The 16,566-nt window shown below is 35.8% G+C and overlaps 1 protein-coding gene across 3 annotated transcripts in view; it reads right to left on the reverse strand.

Moving 5' to 3' along the window:
- LOC114476576 (cordon-bleu protein-like 1) overlaps nt 1–16,566 on the reverse strand; it is a 48,886-nt gene that overhangs the window by 19,651 nt on the left and 12,669 nt on the right. For all 3 annotated transcript variants that reach the window (XM_028468231.1, XM_028468210.1, XM_028468221.1), the window contains exon 9: nt 3,247–3,331. In XM_028468231.1, coding sequence (XP_028324032.1) covers nt 3,247–3,331 — 85 coding nt within the window. The remainder of the gene's footprint in view (nt 1–3,246; nt 3,332–16,566) is intronic.

Raw genomic sequence — 16,566 nt, forward strand, 5'->3', positions numbered from 1 at the left:
GGGGCTGGTGGGGGTTTCGGAGCACGGCTCTCTTACTGGTGCACGGGCATACCAATGAGTGGGGTTAAGAAGGCACGCCGTCAGCAGACCCCCGTCCGCCAGCTCTCCACAGACCCAAAAGCTGCTCCTAATGTGGGCTTGTGTCAATCACCCCCCCACTGAAAGATCCCCCCCCCCCCATCAGCCCCTCTGCTGTCCATATGAAATAGTCATACATTAGAAACGGATTCTAATGCTATTCAAACACCGGGGGTAGTTAAGAGAGAGACAGCTGCTGCTTGTTACGTTTAGAAACGCTGCCTTCTTCTTTTTGGTTTTGAAAGATTTTGACATGCGAGACTCGGGCCGTCTTTTGTCTCCGTTTGTTTGTTTGTTTGTTTGTGAAGAGTCACACTGTGCAGGGGAAGGCGCCGTTCTGTCAGCCAGTGGACGGGGGTTGGATATCGGATCTCGGCGTGACATGTTTATGTGACAACGACGCTTGACAGATCTGACACGCCGTTGACGAAACGCCTTCAAAAGACTCGACGCCATACCTGCAACTGAAAGTATATAGAGAGATGCCTTTTCGCTGCCAACTGGAGTCGATGAACTAATTTTATGCGTTTGTTTTTTTAAGAAACAAAGTCAGTCATAAATTCGTGATCATCCGTGACAGTAAAATTGTCTGCAAGTGAAAACAAATAGGCAGGGATGTTGACAAAGAAAAAAACAACTTGTGCTCCCAATTTTACGTGAAAAATGTTTAGAATTTTCAGAAAATAATAATATATATATATATATATATATATATATATATATACAGTATATATATACAAAAACAATAATATAATCACATTTCGCATTTTAAAAACCAACCTAAACTTCATAGAGTCTAAAATCAAATGGATGGTAAAAAGTTGACAAACATAAAAATAATATTAACCCAACATGAAGCAAAAGTGAGAATAGTTAGCCTAAAATGTTGGCAATTTTAGCTAATTTTCACCTTAAACCTGTAATATTAACATCTCCGACTGTTGTTTTTTTTTGCTTATTTTGTCTATAAAATAGTGAGTAAATGTCCTATGAGGAAGTGCTTTTACCCTTTATTCCATAACAGTTCCAACAATTGCCTTATTCTTTACAATTTATTACATGTTCTACCAGTGTAATATAAGTTGAAAATGAAGAAAAACGCCAAAAAAATGTTTCCATGTTTGTAAATGTGCAAACACAGGCTATTTTATGGCAACTATAACAATCACAAGCCGAATCGATTACTTCGCGAGCTTTTCTACGAAGGAGGGGACGTGATTATCGTAATGTTTGGAGGTTGTCAGTGAAGCGCAACATGTTAGCTTTCAGAAACGGTTGGATCTTTTTTTTTTTTTTACAAAAATGCTAAAAAAAAATACTCGAACTAGCTTTGTTGTTAGCCAATGCTAACTGGTTTGGTTGAAGAAAAGGAAGTTTAAGCCAATTTATACCCGGTGTAAGAGGCGTTGAATAGAACTTTACCTCAGTTTATATGTTAGCTCACTTTAATTGGGTAAATACGATAAATACAAAGAGTTCACAATAAAAAAAAGAGGCTCCAAAGTCTTTAACGTGATAGTTTTGACACATTCTGATTATTTAAATGAAGATAAAATGGTTTCTAGGTGTAGGTAGTCCCTCAGGGGTCATATTCATTCTCCTGTGCATTTCTATAGCTAAATCACACTTAAAAAATACAATGGTATGATGTACTATATCAAAGTTGTGTTGTGTATGAAACTACATAATATAATGTTGGTCACTGTGAAATAATATAAACTTTAAATCAATAATCATCAATTATGTAGCTGCAACTTTCCCCCCACTGTTTATTCTTATTATATGGATAACTATTCATAGAGAAAACTTAAGGTATTTGTTTCTAGTTTAAAAAGCTTTTATTTAAGTCTTGAGCACAGGCTCCTCATAGCATTAAGAATCCAGTTGAGGAATGTGTCATTTCCAAGTCATTCCTGATGGTACGTACGCTTTTAAAATTAATGACAGAAGCACTCTGACTTTTAGTCCATCTAAAATTTTCATTAAATTCCATTATTCAGCCGTCTCTGCGGCCCTGAATTAATAAAGTCCAGGTATCATACCATGAATTCAGATTACACCTGGAGACGCATGCAGCCAGGTATTTTAGCCTTTCCCCTCTGGGCTTTACAATATTCTTTAAACATACGATTAAAGATGGGAGTTCAGAGTGCTTTCCTTTATGTGAGACTCGGGTTATTGCCTTGAAAAGTAGATTGTATCGAAGAAATAATGACGCCTGATGATGTCTGCGGCTCTTTGCAAGAAAGACACAAAGAATCAGGTGTGGTGCTGTAAATACTGTATATACAATTAAACCAAGAGAAAACGTCTTGATGAGTTCATATTACCTTATAATTGAAGAGCACACGAGAAAGTGTTGACTTAATATAAAGAGGATTATTAGGTAATAGGTAACCAGGCAATAGACTATTCTCTAATCAAACTGTTACAGACACAGAATACTTCTGTGTGGCCTCCCAAGTAAATGCACTGAATTACAGTACTATGAAAACACACAAAACGTCATTAAAAAAATACACAAAACACCCAAAAAAAAAGAAAAATTACACAAAATAACTACAAAGAACAAACAATATTGCAGACAAATACACAGAAAAGACAACATGAATACAAAAAACAACTACAAATTAATGACAAATATATAAAAACGACAACAAAAATATACAGAATGATTGAAGAAATTACCCCCAAAACATCAAAAAACACAAATCTTTGTTTTTTCATGTATTAATGATCAGATCAATCATTATTCTACGTACTGACAAAGAGCAAAAAGGTGGCATGCACATGTAGATTACAGCAAAACTCTATTTATAAGATACGATTAGATAAGAACCTTTATTTGTCCCATAAAGGGGACATTTGCAGTGTTTCAGCGGCAGCAGATAAATAAACAGATAAACAGCGTAATAAAAAAATAGAAGATTATATACACACACACGGGCCAGTACACAGTACAGAGAGGACAAATATGACGACGATTAGAATCCTCTCCAACCAAAAGTGTACCTAGTACGGAAAGCGGCGCTAATAGCTAAATATAAAGCAGCTTAACATCTGGACATGCAACTCATCAGCCGGAGCGACTTCATTATTTATTTATTTTCAAGGGAAAGTGTTTAAAGTGACCGTTGCGACTTACGGTCTGGAAAACACCGTACGCACCTTGTTGTTTCTGTCCTGGTTGGTCCACATTTTGAAGAGTTGTTTTTCTTCTTCTTTGCATTCAGCTTTCTTCTGGTTCTGGCATCTGCAACAGAGATTTAGCTTTAAAAGTCATCATTAAACTCCAGCATAATGGATTTCACTTCACTTGTAAATGTCCAAATATCAGCAAAGAGGTACAACTCAACCAAATGGTCTACTTGCTATGCTACTTGCTATGCTACTTACTATGCTACTTGCACTTGCCATGTTATTTGCTACGCTACGCTGCTTGCTGTGCTGCTTGCTGTGCTGCGATGCTACTTGCGATGCTTCTTGCGATGCTACTTGCGATGCTTCTTGCGATGCTACTTGCGATGCTACTTGCGATGCTACTTGCGATGCTACTTTCGATGCATCCAAATATAGAGCCAAGTGTCTTAGTTTTTAAAAACACTACATCCAGGGGAAAAAAAGCACTTTTGCAGAGTCATTGGCAAACCTGCCGATTCCTTAGCATGTTAGCTAAAGTGCCTGTGCCTACTAGCTATAAAAATCAAAGATGTATTGATGTGTTTACAGACAGCTCAGAATAGTTCTAAGAATGACTAGATCGATCCAACTAAAGAGAAAAAAAAAACAACAGTCTTAACAAAAAATGAAATTTTTTGGGGCCTGTTTAATTTGCAGCATCACTGTCCAACCTAAAGTGTTCAAGCCTGTTAGCTTATAATCTTTAACGTGGTTAGATGCAGGTATAAGACAGAATATTACACATTAACTTTAATAATTGTAGGAAACGATTGATCTATTTTTTTCTGAATCTGCCAGGAGCCACATTAGCCATGAGCTAACTGCTCTACAGAGCTGTGCTTTGTTGAAACCAGGTTATTTTGCCGCCACATTTACAGCCTACTCAAGATGAAACATCTGTATTAGTGGAAGCCTTTCAAAATCCTGTGCCAGAATCCTGAAAGCATCGTCAGATAAAGCCCACGATTTGCATTGAAGCCCATTTGACTGTTAATAGCGAGTTCCTGCCGCGTGTTTGTGTTTGTTTACCCTAAGTGTGATGTCACGGAGGTTAAAGCTCCCTTTAGGCTGAATAAAGAGCCTGAGCTGCAAGACGACGTAAACACCTGGTAATAGCACTGCCCTCCACATTTCTTCTTTTAAAAACTGAGTTTTAGTTCTGGGAGAAACAACGAGGAAGTAACCCTCCACATTCAGATCACAGCACAGATGGAAGTAAAGTTTGCACCATTGAAGACACAAGACAAAAAAAGAAGGGATAAGTAGCGGTGAATAAAAAAAAATTAAAAAAAAATATATATAAATATTATATTTTTCATGTACGGTAGGTATACACCATTTTTATAAAAACAGCTCATTGTACAAGACATAGAAAATATACATTTTTTTGTCTTTTTTTTTTTACGTATTTAGAATCTTTTGTAAGAGAATATCACTAAAACAGGATTTTTTTTTCCTTTATTATTAAATTATAAAATGTACCAGTCCAGTTTTTTTACTCGATGTAATTTTTCTGTCTGCTTTTCAAGTTGGTGACTAACATGTCTTACAAATGATTAGAATACAGATTTTTTTTTTTAAACCAGGGCCTTTAACATTTTATAGTTTAAATGGATACTGTATCCTAACAGTTGTTGCCATGTTTAATAAAAAATAAAAAAAAAAAAAAAAATGACTACATTTTAGACCTTCCAATAAACAAATTCACAATAAAATGCCAGACTCATTAGAAAAATAAGACCTTACTATTAGAGCTGGGTAGAGGTAGAGGTCATTGAAATTTTCCAAAATAGATTAATAGGTGCTGAAATTGATTTTTTTTTTTTTTTCCTTACTCTAACCCCTGTATACAGTATATAGTCTTGCGTTCGCAATGCCGAACTGTGCAACTTAAAATTTGGAACCATCTTATTAACATCCAAGTAATTAGAAAAATCAATCAGTACTGAATCAAAATCAAATCGTGATTAATCGATTCGAAACCTTATTAATCAGAATCAAATCAATTCAGGAAAGTTTTATGGGTACTTGTAGATATATCAGTACATCTCTGTTGCTAACGCTAACCCTAGCCCGTTTGGGACGCACCACATTAAGCGTGGAAGCCAAAGCTAAAGTCAGGATTTTTCAAAATAAAAACCCTATAAATAAAATACATTTAATTTTCATAACTTTATTTTGTCTTAATGACCCAGAACCAAATGCTTGACAACTCAAATGGGGGTACGTGTACCCCTTGGGGTACGCAATAGCACTTCAGGGGATCCTTGAGAGAGATAAAGAGACGAAAATTAACAAACGACGGCATCTGATGTTCAGTCTTTTTTCTGACTTATATTTCTTTATTTTGTAGTTTTAACCTATAAAGTGCCTTTGACTTTCTAGAAAAAGTGCTTATAAATAAAATGTATTATCATTACTAAAATATGGGGGTTTATGTTGTTATTATAATCATACTAAATATTACCAGCAACTCACAAAACGACAACAAAAACCCATAAAATAAGAGGAAAAAAATACTGAATAATACAGACGAACAACAACAAAATACACAAAATGACACCAAAAAACAGACAAAATGATGACAGAAATGAAAATACAAGCATCAGTCTTGGTCCCACAACAGAAAGAAATTCACTTATTTAAAATGGGATTCTTTAAAAAGTGTGTTATCACTCATTTATTCCGTTATTATGCTCTATATTTGTTTTTTTTAAATGGGATTCTGAGCAAAATCTCGTCGTCGGACAATGAGATACTTGTGCCAAAAAAGTTTGAGAACCACTGCTTTAGATGAGTTTATCAGGGTATTAACACAAATTTGGAGTAATCAAGTAAAATTAGCACACTGGTAGATTTTTCTTGGCACATTAGCAGTAAATAATCACTTATTAAATGATAGCCTGGTGAAATCAGACTCCAGTCATTTAGAAAAAGCGGATTACAGATGTCAGACTAATCAAAAATGTAAAATTCAAATTGTGTAGAAGACGCAGAGAGCAGGACGAGCGCCAACAGGCCAGACAAATGTAACTAATTGTCATATAACCTCAAATTGGGGCCATGGAAGTGTCTAAATAATGGCAGCTAATTTGCCTTGTATTGTGCTTTCTTGATGGCTTTAAATTGAATGAGTCAGGATCCATTCTGGCGTAATGTGAAAGCAGGGCCACGGGTTCGCGCTGGTGACATTCAAGGTCGAGCCGCTCCCAGTGAAGGGGTGACAGGGGGAGTGGGAAGATTTAAAGTACGGCGGCTCAGTCGACGGATGGCCCGGGCGCAGCTTTGGCACCGCATACATGTAACCTTGAATTAGTGTTTAGGGTCTGCAAATGAAAGGCTTTTTGGTGAAAAATGTGGGTTTTTTTTTTTTATTCCTTCGAGTGTGTCACCCACATTAATGACACAATCAGCTCTGGAAACATTGCAGCCACAAATTATTCAATGCAATCCTCCATTTGGGAAACCTAATGCCTCTAATTGGGCTTTTATGACTTACAAACGGCACCTTCCTCCTCTTTTTTCCCTTCTGGCGTTTGTTTTTCCTCCTTCCCGCCACGTCGCAGAGTGACATTGAGCCTCTCCCTGTCGGGGTGCTCTCATGTCTCACTCCAGTGCACATTTTCGCTGTCCCCTCGCCTTCATCCCCCAGACAATGAGCTTTGGACTGAATACATTATCCGAGCTGTTGTTCTGTTTGTTGTTGTTTTAGCATCCGAGAAAAGGGATGAATTATTAATGATGGCACGCAAAAAAATAAGACAGAAAAGGATAAAAAAAAAAAATAAGTAAATAAATAAAACATAGATCCTGTTCTTTAAGGATTGCTGCTGCGGCTCCATCAAGAGGCTGGACGAGACTTGCAGAACAAGTACGCGACTGTTTCAGAACTTTCTCTAGTTCTATGTGAATGTGCTAGCTCCTACTCAAAAACATTCATTCATCAAAGATTTACTTTAGAACCAGATGTATTAAAAAGAGCTCATGAACTAAAACAACCAATAAAATCCTAATCATCCTCTCTATTGCAATGCTCAATGAGCAGAGGCTTCATCATTTCCCTTATTTATAAAGTCACATCCTTATTGTTTGAATCATTACCATTAAAAAACACCATTACTGCAGCTTTGTCTCAGTTTTATTAATGTGTTACAGGGATTTTAATATATATCGAGTACAATAATTACCAATCACAGCATCGAAACAGGAAATAATGAAGGTTTTTGCTGTACTTTTGTTTGTTTCAGAATTATTTTTGAATGTTTTTAGAGTTAATTTGTGTATTTAACTACTTGTGTATGTCTCAAGTCATTTTGTGTAATGTTGTCATTTTGTATGGTTTAGGGGTGAATTTGTGCATTTTTGGAGATATTTTATAAATGGTTGTTATGGAATCATATGGCATATTTTTCTGTCATTGCGTTTTAGTCATTTTGTGTATATGGAGTTATTTTGGCTGTTTTTGTTGTTATTTCGCGCATTTTTGGAATCCTTCAGTGTATCCATTTTGCGGCCACACAAAATTTGACCAAGGGCTGCATGTGGCCCCCGGGCCACGGGTTGCCTATGTCTGTTCTACTATCTCAGCCAGCAGTAGTTCCATACTACCTGCATCTTCAAAACTAAATTAATTCCATTAACATCTTTGCATTATATAAACCAAAGTACATTCCATATTATATTGAGCTTCTAATATTATCCTCACTTAACTGGATTATTGCATTTTTAACAATTGTTTCTTCCATTACCAAAGATAGCTTTATGTCATTAGCATTGAGGAATTAGCACAACTCAGACCTATGTACACTATAAATGTACTGTACTATTATTAAGGTCCTTAATATTGTCTTAAAGGCAGCAGTTGAGGTCCATTACAGTTTGTTTGTTTTGCAGACGACACCAATGTCTTCTGATCAGGAGATTATGTAAAAAAGATTACCTGAAAATATGAAAAATTAAATGGTCCAACGTTTGCTTTGACTGCGAGTGAGTGCATCACTATACAGAAGCCTTTGTCCAACCCTTCCAGACTGTGGATATTAACAGGAATATTGATACAATAAAATAATTCGTTAAAATAATTATAATAATAATGGGAGTGGCTTAAAAAAGTGAGAGCTACACTTTATCCAGTAATGTGGACATACTGCTGTGCCTCAGCAGCTGAATATAAAAGAGCAATAGTTTGTTTCTAAACAGATTGGAATGTTCAAGGTTCACATTTATACAGTAGTTCTCATATTGACGCAGGAATTTTATAAACCTATGAATCACACTGTATTTGAATGGACTACCTTGTTTTTTACTTTTAAAATGTGTAATTTTTTTTAATAACTGAATGGCTGTTAATAAAATCCTAAACATTGAATTCACAATATACATTTTCAAGTGTTTTTCTTTCAGAATAAACAATTTCTATGTAATAACTTTATGATTCAGTGTGTCGTTAAAAAATTCACTTGACCAATTAGAGTCCGGTTCACAAAAATGTAAACAACTCACACTTCTTATATATAATAGAATATAACTAAATAATTTAAGATAATAAGTTAATCAAGATAGTAACCAAAATTTAAAGATATTCCAAACTAACTACATTAAAAATAGATATATTATGTTTTTGTAGTGCCTATAAACTACCATAAGTTACATCAATAGAAACTAAAGCTCCATCACCATCAACAACACCACCTTCATATCAAACATCTATATCTGGTAGATTATTCATATAAACCAAATGGCTGGTAGTTTCTTCTATATGTAGCATCATTGTTTATGATCAATCTATTCAATTTGAGGTATAATGTCTCTTTTCATAATGTCACTATTTTCGACTGTTTCTTTTTTTATGCAAACTGGATTTTTTTATATATTTATATAATTTTTTTTGTCTTTTCTTCTTTTTTTTGGAGGGAAAAAAAACAACTTTTTTTTTATTTTATTGGGTTTCCATTAGCTTTCTCCAGGGTTGCGGTCAATTATAATTGTAATCACGTAATTGATAATTTGGGCGATATATAGAGTTTTCTATTTTGGGGATATAAAAAATGACCATATCGCCTATATCGATATATTTTTCTTATTTTGTTTTAAAATACTTGTTTCAGGAGTTGCAGCTTTCACTACTTTTCAGAACAACATACAAAGCACAGTTTGATGGACTACTGAGTGTGTCCTAACCCAGATCTTGCCCTAAACAAGCCACACTACAGAACTCACTCACACGTACTGTCCCTTAAAGAAGAAAAAGCCTTACGTGGCACATATTGTTCAGCTGTTTGATAATGAATGTGCCTTTGTAGTATTTGGATCACCATATTTAACCCAGAATTGTTTTTCTGGCCCAAATTCATTTAAAATAAAATTATTGAGATTCATATTGTATATCACTATTTTGAAAAAAATATCGAGATTATAAGTTTTGGTCCATATCGTCCAGGCCTATGATAGACATGAGTCAAAAGTGACCTGTTATTATAAGAAATGCTAACAGAACGCTAACACAATTCGAAGGTTAGGTTTTATGGTGTAATTTATGTCAGACTCAGGAATTGTGATGAACTGTAATTGTATTTTAGTAATTGACTTTCAGGGGATAAAAAAAAAATAATCACAATTTATTGTAATTGGGGAAAATTGCTAGCCAATGTAATCGTTAACTGAATTGTAATTGAACATGAATAGTTGAAAATGTAATTGAAACTGAAAAATGCACAGTAACTCTTCTAACCCAGCATTACTGAAGCAGGGATTATTCTGCCCCCTTTTGGTTACACATAAGCACTGCATTGTTTCTGATGGTTATATATTACTATTACATATATTAAAGACAAAACAGGTCTATGGCTTACACGTATGTATTACAATAATGTTTCAGATTAAGTTTTCCCACTACCTGTCAGTGAACGTTCACACACATACAAGTGGTACAGGTTAGAAGAATGAGATTAGGGATATAACAACACCCAAAAAAAAACAAAAAACATATAATCATCAAAACGCTATATTAATAAAAGTTGTACGTTGTAATTGAACTTTAGTAATTGAGAACATAATTGTAATTGACTTTCAGGGGAAAATATATAATTATAATTTATTTGTAATTGGAAAAATAGCCATAAATCATTAACACAACAACAAAGTTGTTACCCAGTAATGTGGACATACTGCTGTGCCTCAGCAGCTGAATGTAACAGAGCAATAGTTTGTCGAAACAGATTTGAATGTCCACGGTTCACATTTATACAGCAGTTCTCATATTGACGGAGGATTTTCAAAACTATAAATCATAATCTTTGTACGCTGTATTTGAATGGAGTGCCTTGTTTTTTTGCTTTAAAAAAACCCCAAAACCTTTAATTCACAATATACATTTTAAAGTGTTTTTCTTTGTGAAAACAAATACAATTACATATTTGGTGTTCGCAGGCGGCAATTAAACGTGAGTAATTAGGGTCCGATTCACAAAAAAAAAAAAAAAAGTGTTTTTTAAACAATTCATACCTCATATATACAATAGAAAAAAATTAAATAGTTCAAGATAATAGTTAATCAAGATAGTATCCAAAATTTAAAGATATTCCAAACTGACGACATTTAAAAAATAGATATATTATGTTTATAAATTAAGGTCTTGTTTGTAAATTCATGAATTGAATGCCTTTTTTTAGACTGTATTTATTCCACGTCTTTGTATTTATAGTGCCTTCTTCACTAAGCTGTGAGTGAGCGGAGAAAGAAGAAAAAAAAAAAGGCCTCCCTGTTTGGAGTTTACGGGATCAAAGAAGAGGTAAATATCATTTCCATAACATTTGAACCAGTTAACCAGCAGCACAATAGTGAGAAACACTACTGTAAGCGCCTGACAACGCCAATGAGGCAGGAACTCTGTGATTTGCCGCTCCGCCAAAGAGGAGGGAAGCGAGCGAAAACATGGAAGAGGTCAGAGGTCAACTGTGCTCTCCCTGCATCACTTTCCAAGCAGCCCCCTCAAGCGCTGGTGATGTTTTAGGCAGCCGTACCTCACTTTAGGATTGGGGGGGGTGCATTCGGGCAGGCCTGATGGATGCCATTCCCAAGGTGAATGGAGAGAATAGAATTAAGCTGCACCACACTGCCTGGGGAAGGCTCCACATCTATTGATTATTTCTACCCAAGCATGGAGGTGCCATGTAAACACACATATATTAGTATCGTACAGTGCACATGTGTGCCCCCCCAACACACAGGCGGACATGGTGAACGCAGCGAAACACGCCTCGGGGGCAGCTCACTGTTTTATAATCAGATTCCAGTCTCTACCAGCCTGTGGGCATCTTCAAACCAGCAACCAGAGACATCAGACAGGAAACTAAATAGAGATGAATGAGCAGATGAAGGAATAAATTAATGAAAAACACACATTGCCTCCATTTGTGTGGGCCAGAGATTTAAGTAGTGAATCAAGCACAAGTTGTTTTGGTCCGACGAGGAGTGTCTGCCAAGTAACTGATTACAAGTACTCACGTTTAGAGCTGCAACTAACGATTGTTTTTATAATCGATTAATCGGTCAATAAATTAATCGATCAATCAGATTATTTATTTTTTTTAAACAGTTTTCTATAAAGCACATTTAAACCCTGCTTAATCTGAAAAAACTGATATATAAGTGTCTCTCACGCACAAACAAATGCACGAGCGCACGCAAGTCACACACAAACACCACAACACACTTGTGGTGCACGCACGCACAAAAACTGCACACACACGCAAACACTCGCGATGCGCGCACACACAAGCACTCATGCGGGCGCACGCACACACAAACTCTCTGCAAGCACACACGTGGTGCGCACGCACACAAACACTGCGCGCGCACACACAAAAACTTGTGGTGCGAGTAGGGATGGGCGATATGGACTAAAAAAAAATATCCCGATAATTTTTGATATTTATCACAATAATGATAAACATTAGAATAAATAAAAAAAAACTATAAATAAATAAAACAATTCCCAACTTAAAGTGTAAACAGGTTCCTTACAAACATAAATAAATGTGAATACATCAACACTAGATATAACTACTGACTCAAAGAGTTCATGAGCTGATATTATTTGTTTCTCAAACAAAAGCATATGAAAAGCACAAATAACTCCATTAGTGTTTTTGTTTCTGCTTGTTTCATTCATCTGATAATGAGTTACATAACATTATGGTTGATAAATATCTCTCTGATTTCATATAATTAAACTACATCAAGCAGATGATTTAATCATTCAGTATATTTAGGTGTAATAATCTCAATAGTTACATTAGTCTAATGGGACCAGCTTTGTCTGTGAACACGTGAAATCTAATTAAAAAATATGGCATTTCACAAGTTGGGATGGATGAATAGGGGGCGGAAGTGGCGGTGGTGCACACCGTGGAGGTTCCGCTGCGGAGCTGCCAGAGAATAATACGTTGTTGACAACAAAACTTGTGGGCAATTTTGAACCGTGGAACACGGTTTTTAGGAGCATTCTAGGCTAAATTGAGGGACAAATGGCCCGTGGCCCCTTGCTAATTTCCGACATGGGCATTCATTGTTTCTATCGTGGGATGACATATTTGACGATAAATCGTGAACGACATTATATCGCACATTCTAAGATGCGAGCACACAAACACACTTATCGATTCGTTGTTACAGCCTTACTCATGTTACTGTTGCTTTCATGGATAATTGTACTTTATGAATATATTTCTAAATCAGTCATTTTACTTGCACTTACAATGAAGTAATTTGTTACATTACTATACACAACTGTTACTAAGTAAATTATATATATTTTTTGTTTTAAAATGATTGAAGGACATTGTGAAACGACAAAAAAATGAAATGACCAGACAATGATCAAATGCATCAGTTTAAACGTAATGCACCAAAGTATCTATGCTTAGAGCTAGGTCTGGGCTATATGGACCAAAACTCATCTCTCAATATTTCTTCTCCAAATGGCGATATACAACATAAATCTTGATATTTCTAACTCAATAAAGTCTGACCAGAAAGACAATTCAGTGACACTTTTGGCTTTTTATCCTTTAAGGGACAGCACGTGTGAGTGAGTTCTGTAGTGTGGCTTGTTTAGGGGGAAGGTCTGGGTTAAGACGCACTCAGAAATACATATAAATGTGCTTTTCATGCTATTCTGAGAAGTAGCAAAAGCACACAAAATAAGCAAAAAATATATCAATTTAGGCAATTCTTCGCCACAATAGAAAACTCGATACATCTTGAATCTCGATACATTTGTTAGGCCAACTTAGAGCCTAAGAAATAACTGTACATTTGGACAAACCTTTTAACTTATACAGATTACAGTTAAATTACAATTATGTTAGATTGTGTCTCTTCCTTTTCAACTTTACACATGAGATGTTTACTGTATGCAAGAAAACCATGGAGAGATTTATTACCAAATATAAACGTGGGGGGTGAAAGTAACTACGGTAGTAACTTTTACTTTGAGTACTACTCAACTGAGCTACGTTTTAGTTGTACTTGAGTATTTTGTGTATGACTTGAGTACCATATATCAGTACTCTTACACCTTAGTGTAGGATTTTAAATCTTCCTCAGTGGATTTCTTAAACGCGCTCAAATTTAATCAACTTGGAAGAAAAACTGCTACTTTATTACAATCTAGTCTAGTGTTAAAATCATTAAAACGCAGTGTTGAGACTGAACATGACAGGAAATTATCCTCCTTTTTCCTAAAGTAGATCAAATGTGTTTTATAGTGAAGACATCACATTGAAATCAAGCTGTATTTTGTAGCAAAAGTGCTGCTCTGAGTACTCATAAAAACAGTCACAGCTAAAACCAAGTGTTGTATTTACTAAGTAAAAGAGCAAATAATAAAGACACACATAAAACAAAGGATTTAGTCTATATGTGCTATCAGGCTGCCTAGCTAAAGTGTAGCTAGCTGCTAAGTTAGCTTTATAGCATGCTAGCAAACATGCTACTTGGCTGATGTGTTGCTAAGCTAATTTTGCTCTGCAAAAAAAAAAAAATAGCTATTTTGCGAAATGTTTAAGTGTATACCTTAGTTATCCTCAATGCAATTACATGTGAGACATTCTAAAGTATCATTCGCAGCTAGCATTTATTTATTTATGTATTATTAACCAGCTTTTAAGACTGATATATTTACAAATATAGACACAGAGCAAAGTATCATATTCACCATTTCATTTGGTTTCATTTCAAAACATTTTTCATACTCTTACTTTTAGTCATCTTTGAAATTCATGCATCGATCTTTCCAGACGACGTTCAGAAATAAATAAATCACTCCACTAATTATTGTTTGCTGTCACCTGCACTTTAGGCTTTATAGTAGAAGAAGACTATTTCAACTTGTTAGCGCCCCCTACATGAGGCCATAGTACTGCATGCCTCACTTTTGTGCCAGGTTTGGGGTCAATTGCGATTTTTCAGTTACAATTACATTTTCAACTGCCCATGTTCAATTACAATCCAATTACGATTGCAGTTGCCAGCATTTTTCCAATTGCAAATAAATTACAATGATTTATTTTACCTTTAGAAAGTCAATTAATAAAGTTCAATTGCAACTAATCACACGTACTGATCCTGAAATAAAAAAACCTAATAAACGTTATCCTTCCTCTTGTGTTAGCTTCCTGTTAGCATCTCTTATGACAACGGGTCCTAAATCAGCTGTAAAATACACTTAAAACAAATACAAACCATCTAATTTCTTTCCTATCTATTCATTTCCTTGTTACGCTTCCTAGTCAATGACAACTAATAATGACAATTTTAATATTTTTTTAAATGGTAAAATGTAGGAAAGCTTGATATGAAACATATTTTAATCATTAACGACATATGTGTAGATGGAACTGTAACATGGTTCCCCAGTTTTGCAGTAAATTAACATGTTGCCAATATATTCTACTTAATGCGCTACATTTTTTGGTGCGAACTTGTTTAGGGAGCCACATGCTAACCAAGGTGATAGCCCAAAAGAGAAAGAACATAATATTATTGTATTGGCATGGTCAACCTAATGCTATTTCTCGTTGCAAATAAACCATGAAGTTTATGCAAATACATTAGAAACAGGTTTTCACACAGACTTCAACACAAAATAGACAATCAAAAAAATCTTGATAGGTTTTAGTTTACGGTAAATGGAAATCATAAGCAATAAGTGGCAACCAAATTCACCCACATGTTGTCTTATATAGCTAAATCTAACATTGTTTTCTTTCTTTTTTTTACTTGTATGTAAAAATGTAACAAGGCCATGACACGATATCAACAATAAAGCCACATCAAACCATTAGAAGTGTTTAGGAAAGCAAAAATGATACTTTAAGGAAAAGATTTACATTTAAAAAGTTAGATAAATCCCATCTTCCTTTAACGTCTCGTCTCCAAAGAGCAAAAAAAAACAACTACCTTTTCCCCTCTCATCTTCTTCATCCATTGAATGTTCTTCACCATTTAGTGGAAGATCATACATGACAGGATAGCATTTCACGTTAAGGAGCATTTCTTTCGTCTGTATAATCATAAGCGTCTGCACTCAGGTAGAATTTCAACCTTTTGCTGCTAAAAAGGGATAATGCCAGAGTTGTCACTTAGATTTGGTTTCGTAACTTGGGCAAGAAAAGAGCAGCTCTCCTTTTCCTCCTTTTTTTCAATGTTTTCAAAAATATATATATATATATTGGAGAAAAACCTGGTGCTTCCCCCTTAGGGGTGGTAATGGCATTCTCCATGACAACGGCAGTGTGACATGGTTGTGCCCTTGAGGGCCAGGCGCTCCCTCAGGGGGGGAGCGGCGCAGAAACACGACAGGGTCAAAAGTCAGCTCCCATCACCCACCAGCAACACCAACCCCCCACCCTCCTCCTGTTCCCCCCACTCTTTAGGTGAAACAAGGCATGCAGGAGGAAGAGACATCTTGAAGTGAGCCCACTCAGTCCTGGCCTGGCAAATGCTGCGTTAGCCCCCGGCAGTTCTGGCTAGGCTCTAGCTCGCATTCTGCCATTCCTCCAAGGCCGTGGCTTGATCGATACATACAGTATCCCACTTTCTTTTGGCACCTGCGTATAGCTGTGCTGTGTTGCCCTGGGGTGTGGGTCCATTAAAGAGATAACGGAGTGTGCATGTGAGCAAAGTGGACTGAGTTTATTTGGGAAGGAGCTGAAATGCTTGGCCTACCATGCAAGACTTTACAAGGAGGACTTTCTTACTTAACAAAATTAAGGACTTACATTTTCTCACTCAAGGACAGACATA

Source organism: Gouania willdenowi, chromosome 2 (genome assembly GCF_900634775.1).
Source record: "Gouania willdenowi chromosome 2, fGouWil2.1, whole genome shotgun sequence".
In the NCBI taxonomy this organism is placed as follows: domain Eukaryota; kingdom Metazoa; phylum Chordata; class Actinopteri; order Blenniiformes; family Gobiesocidae; genus Gouania; species Gouania willdenowi.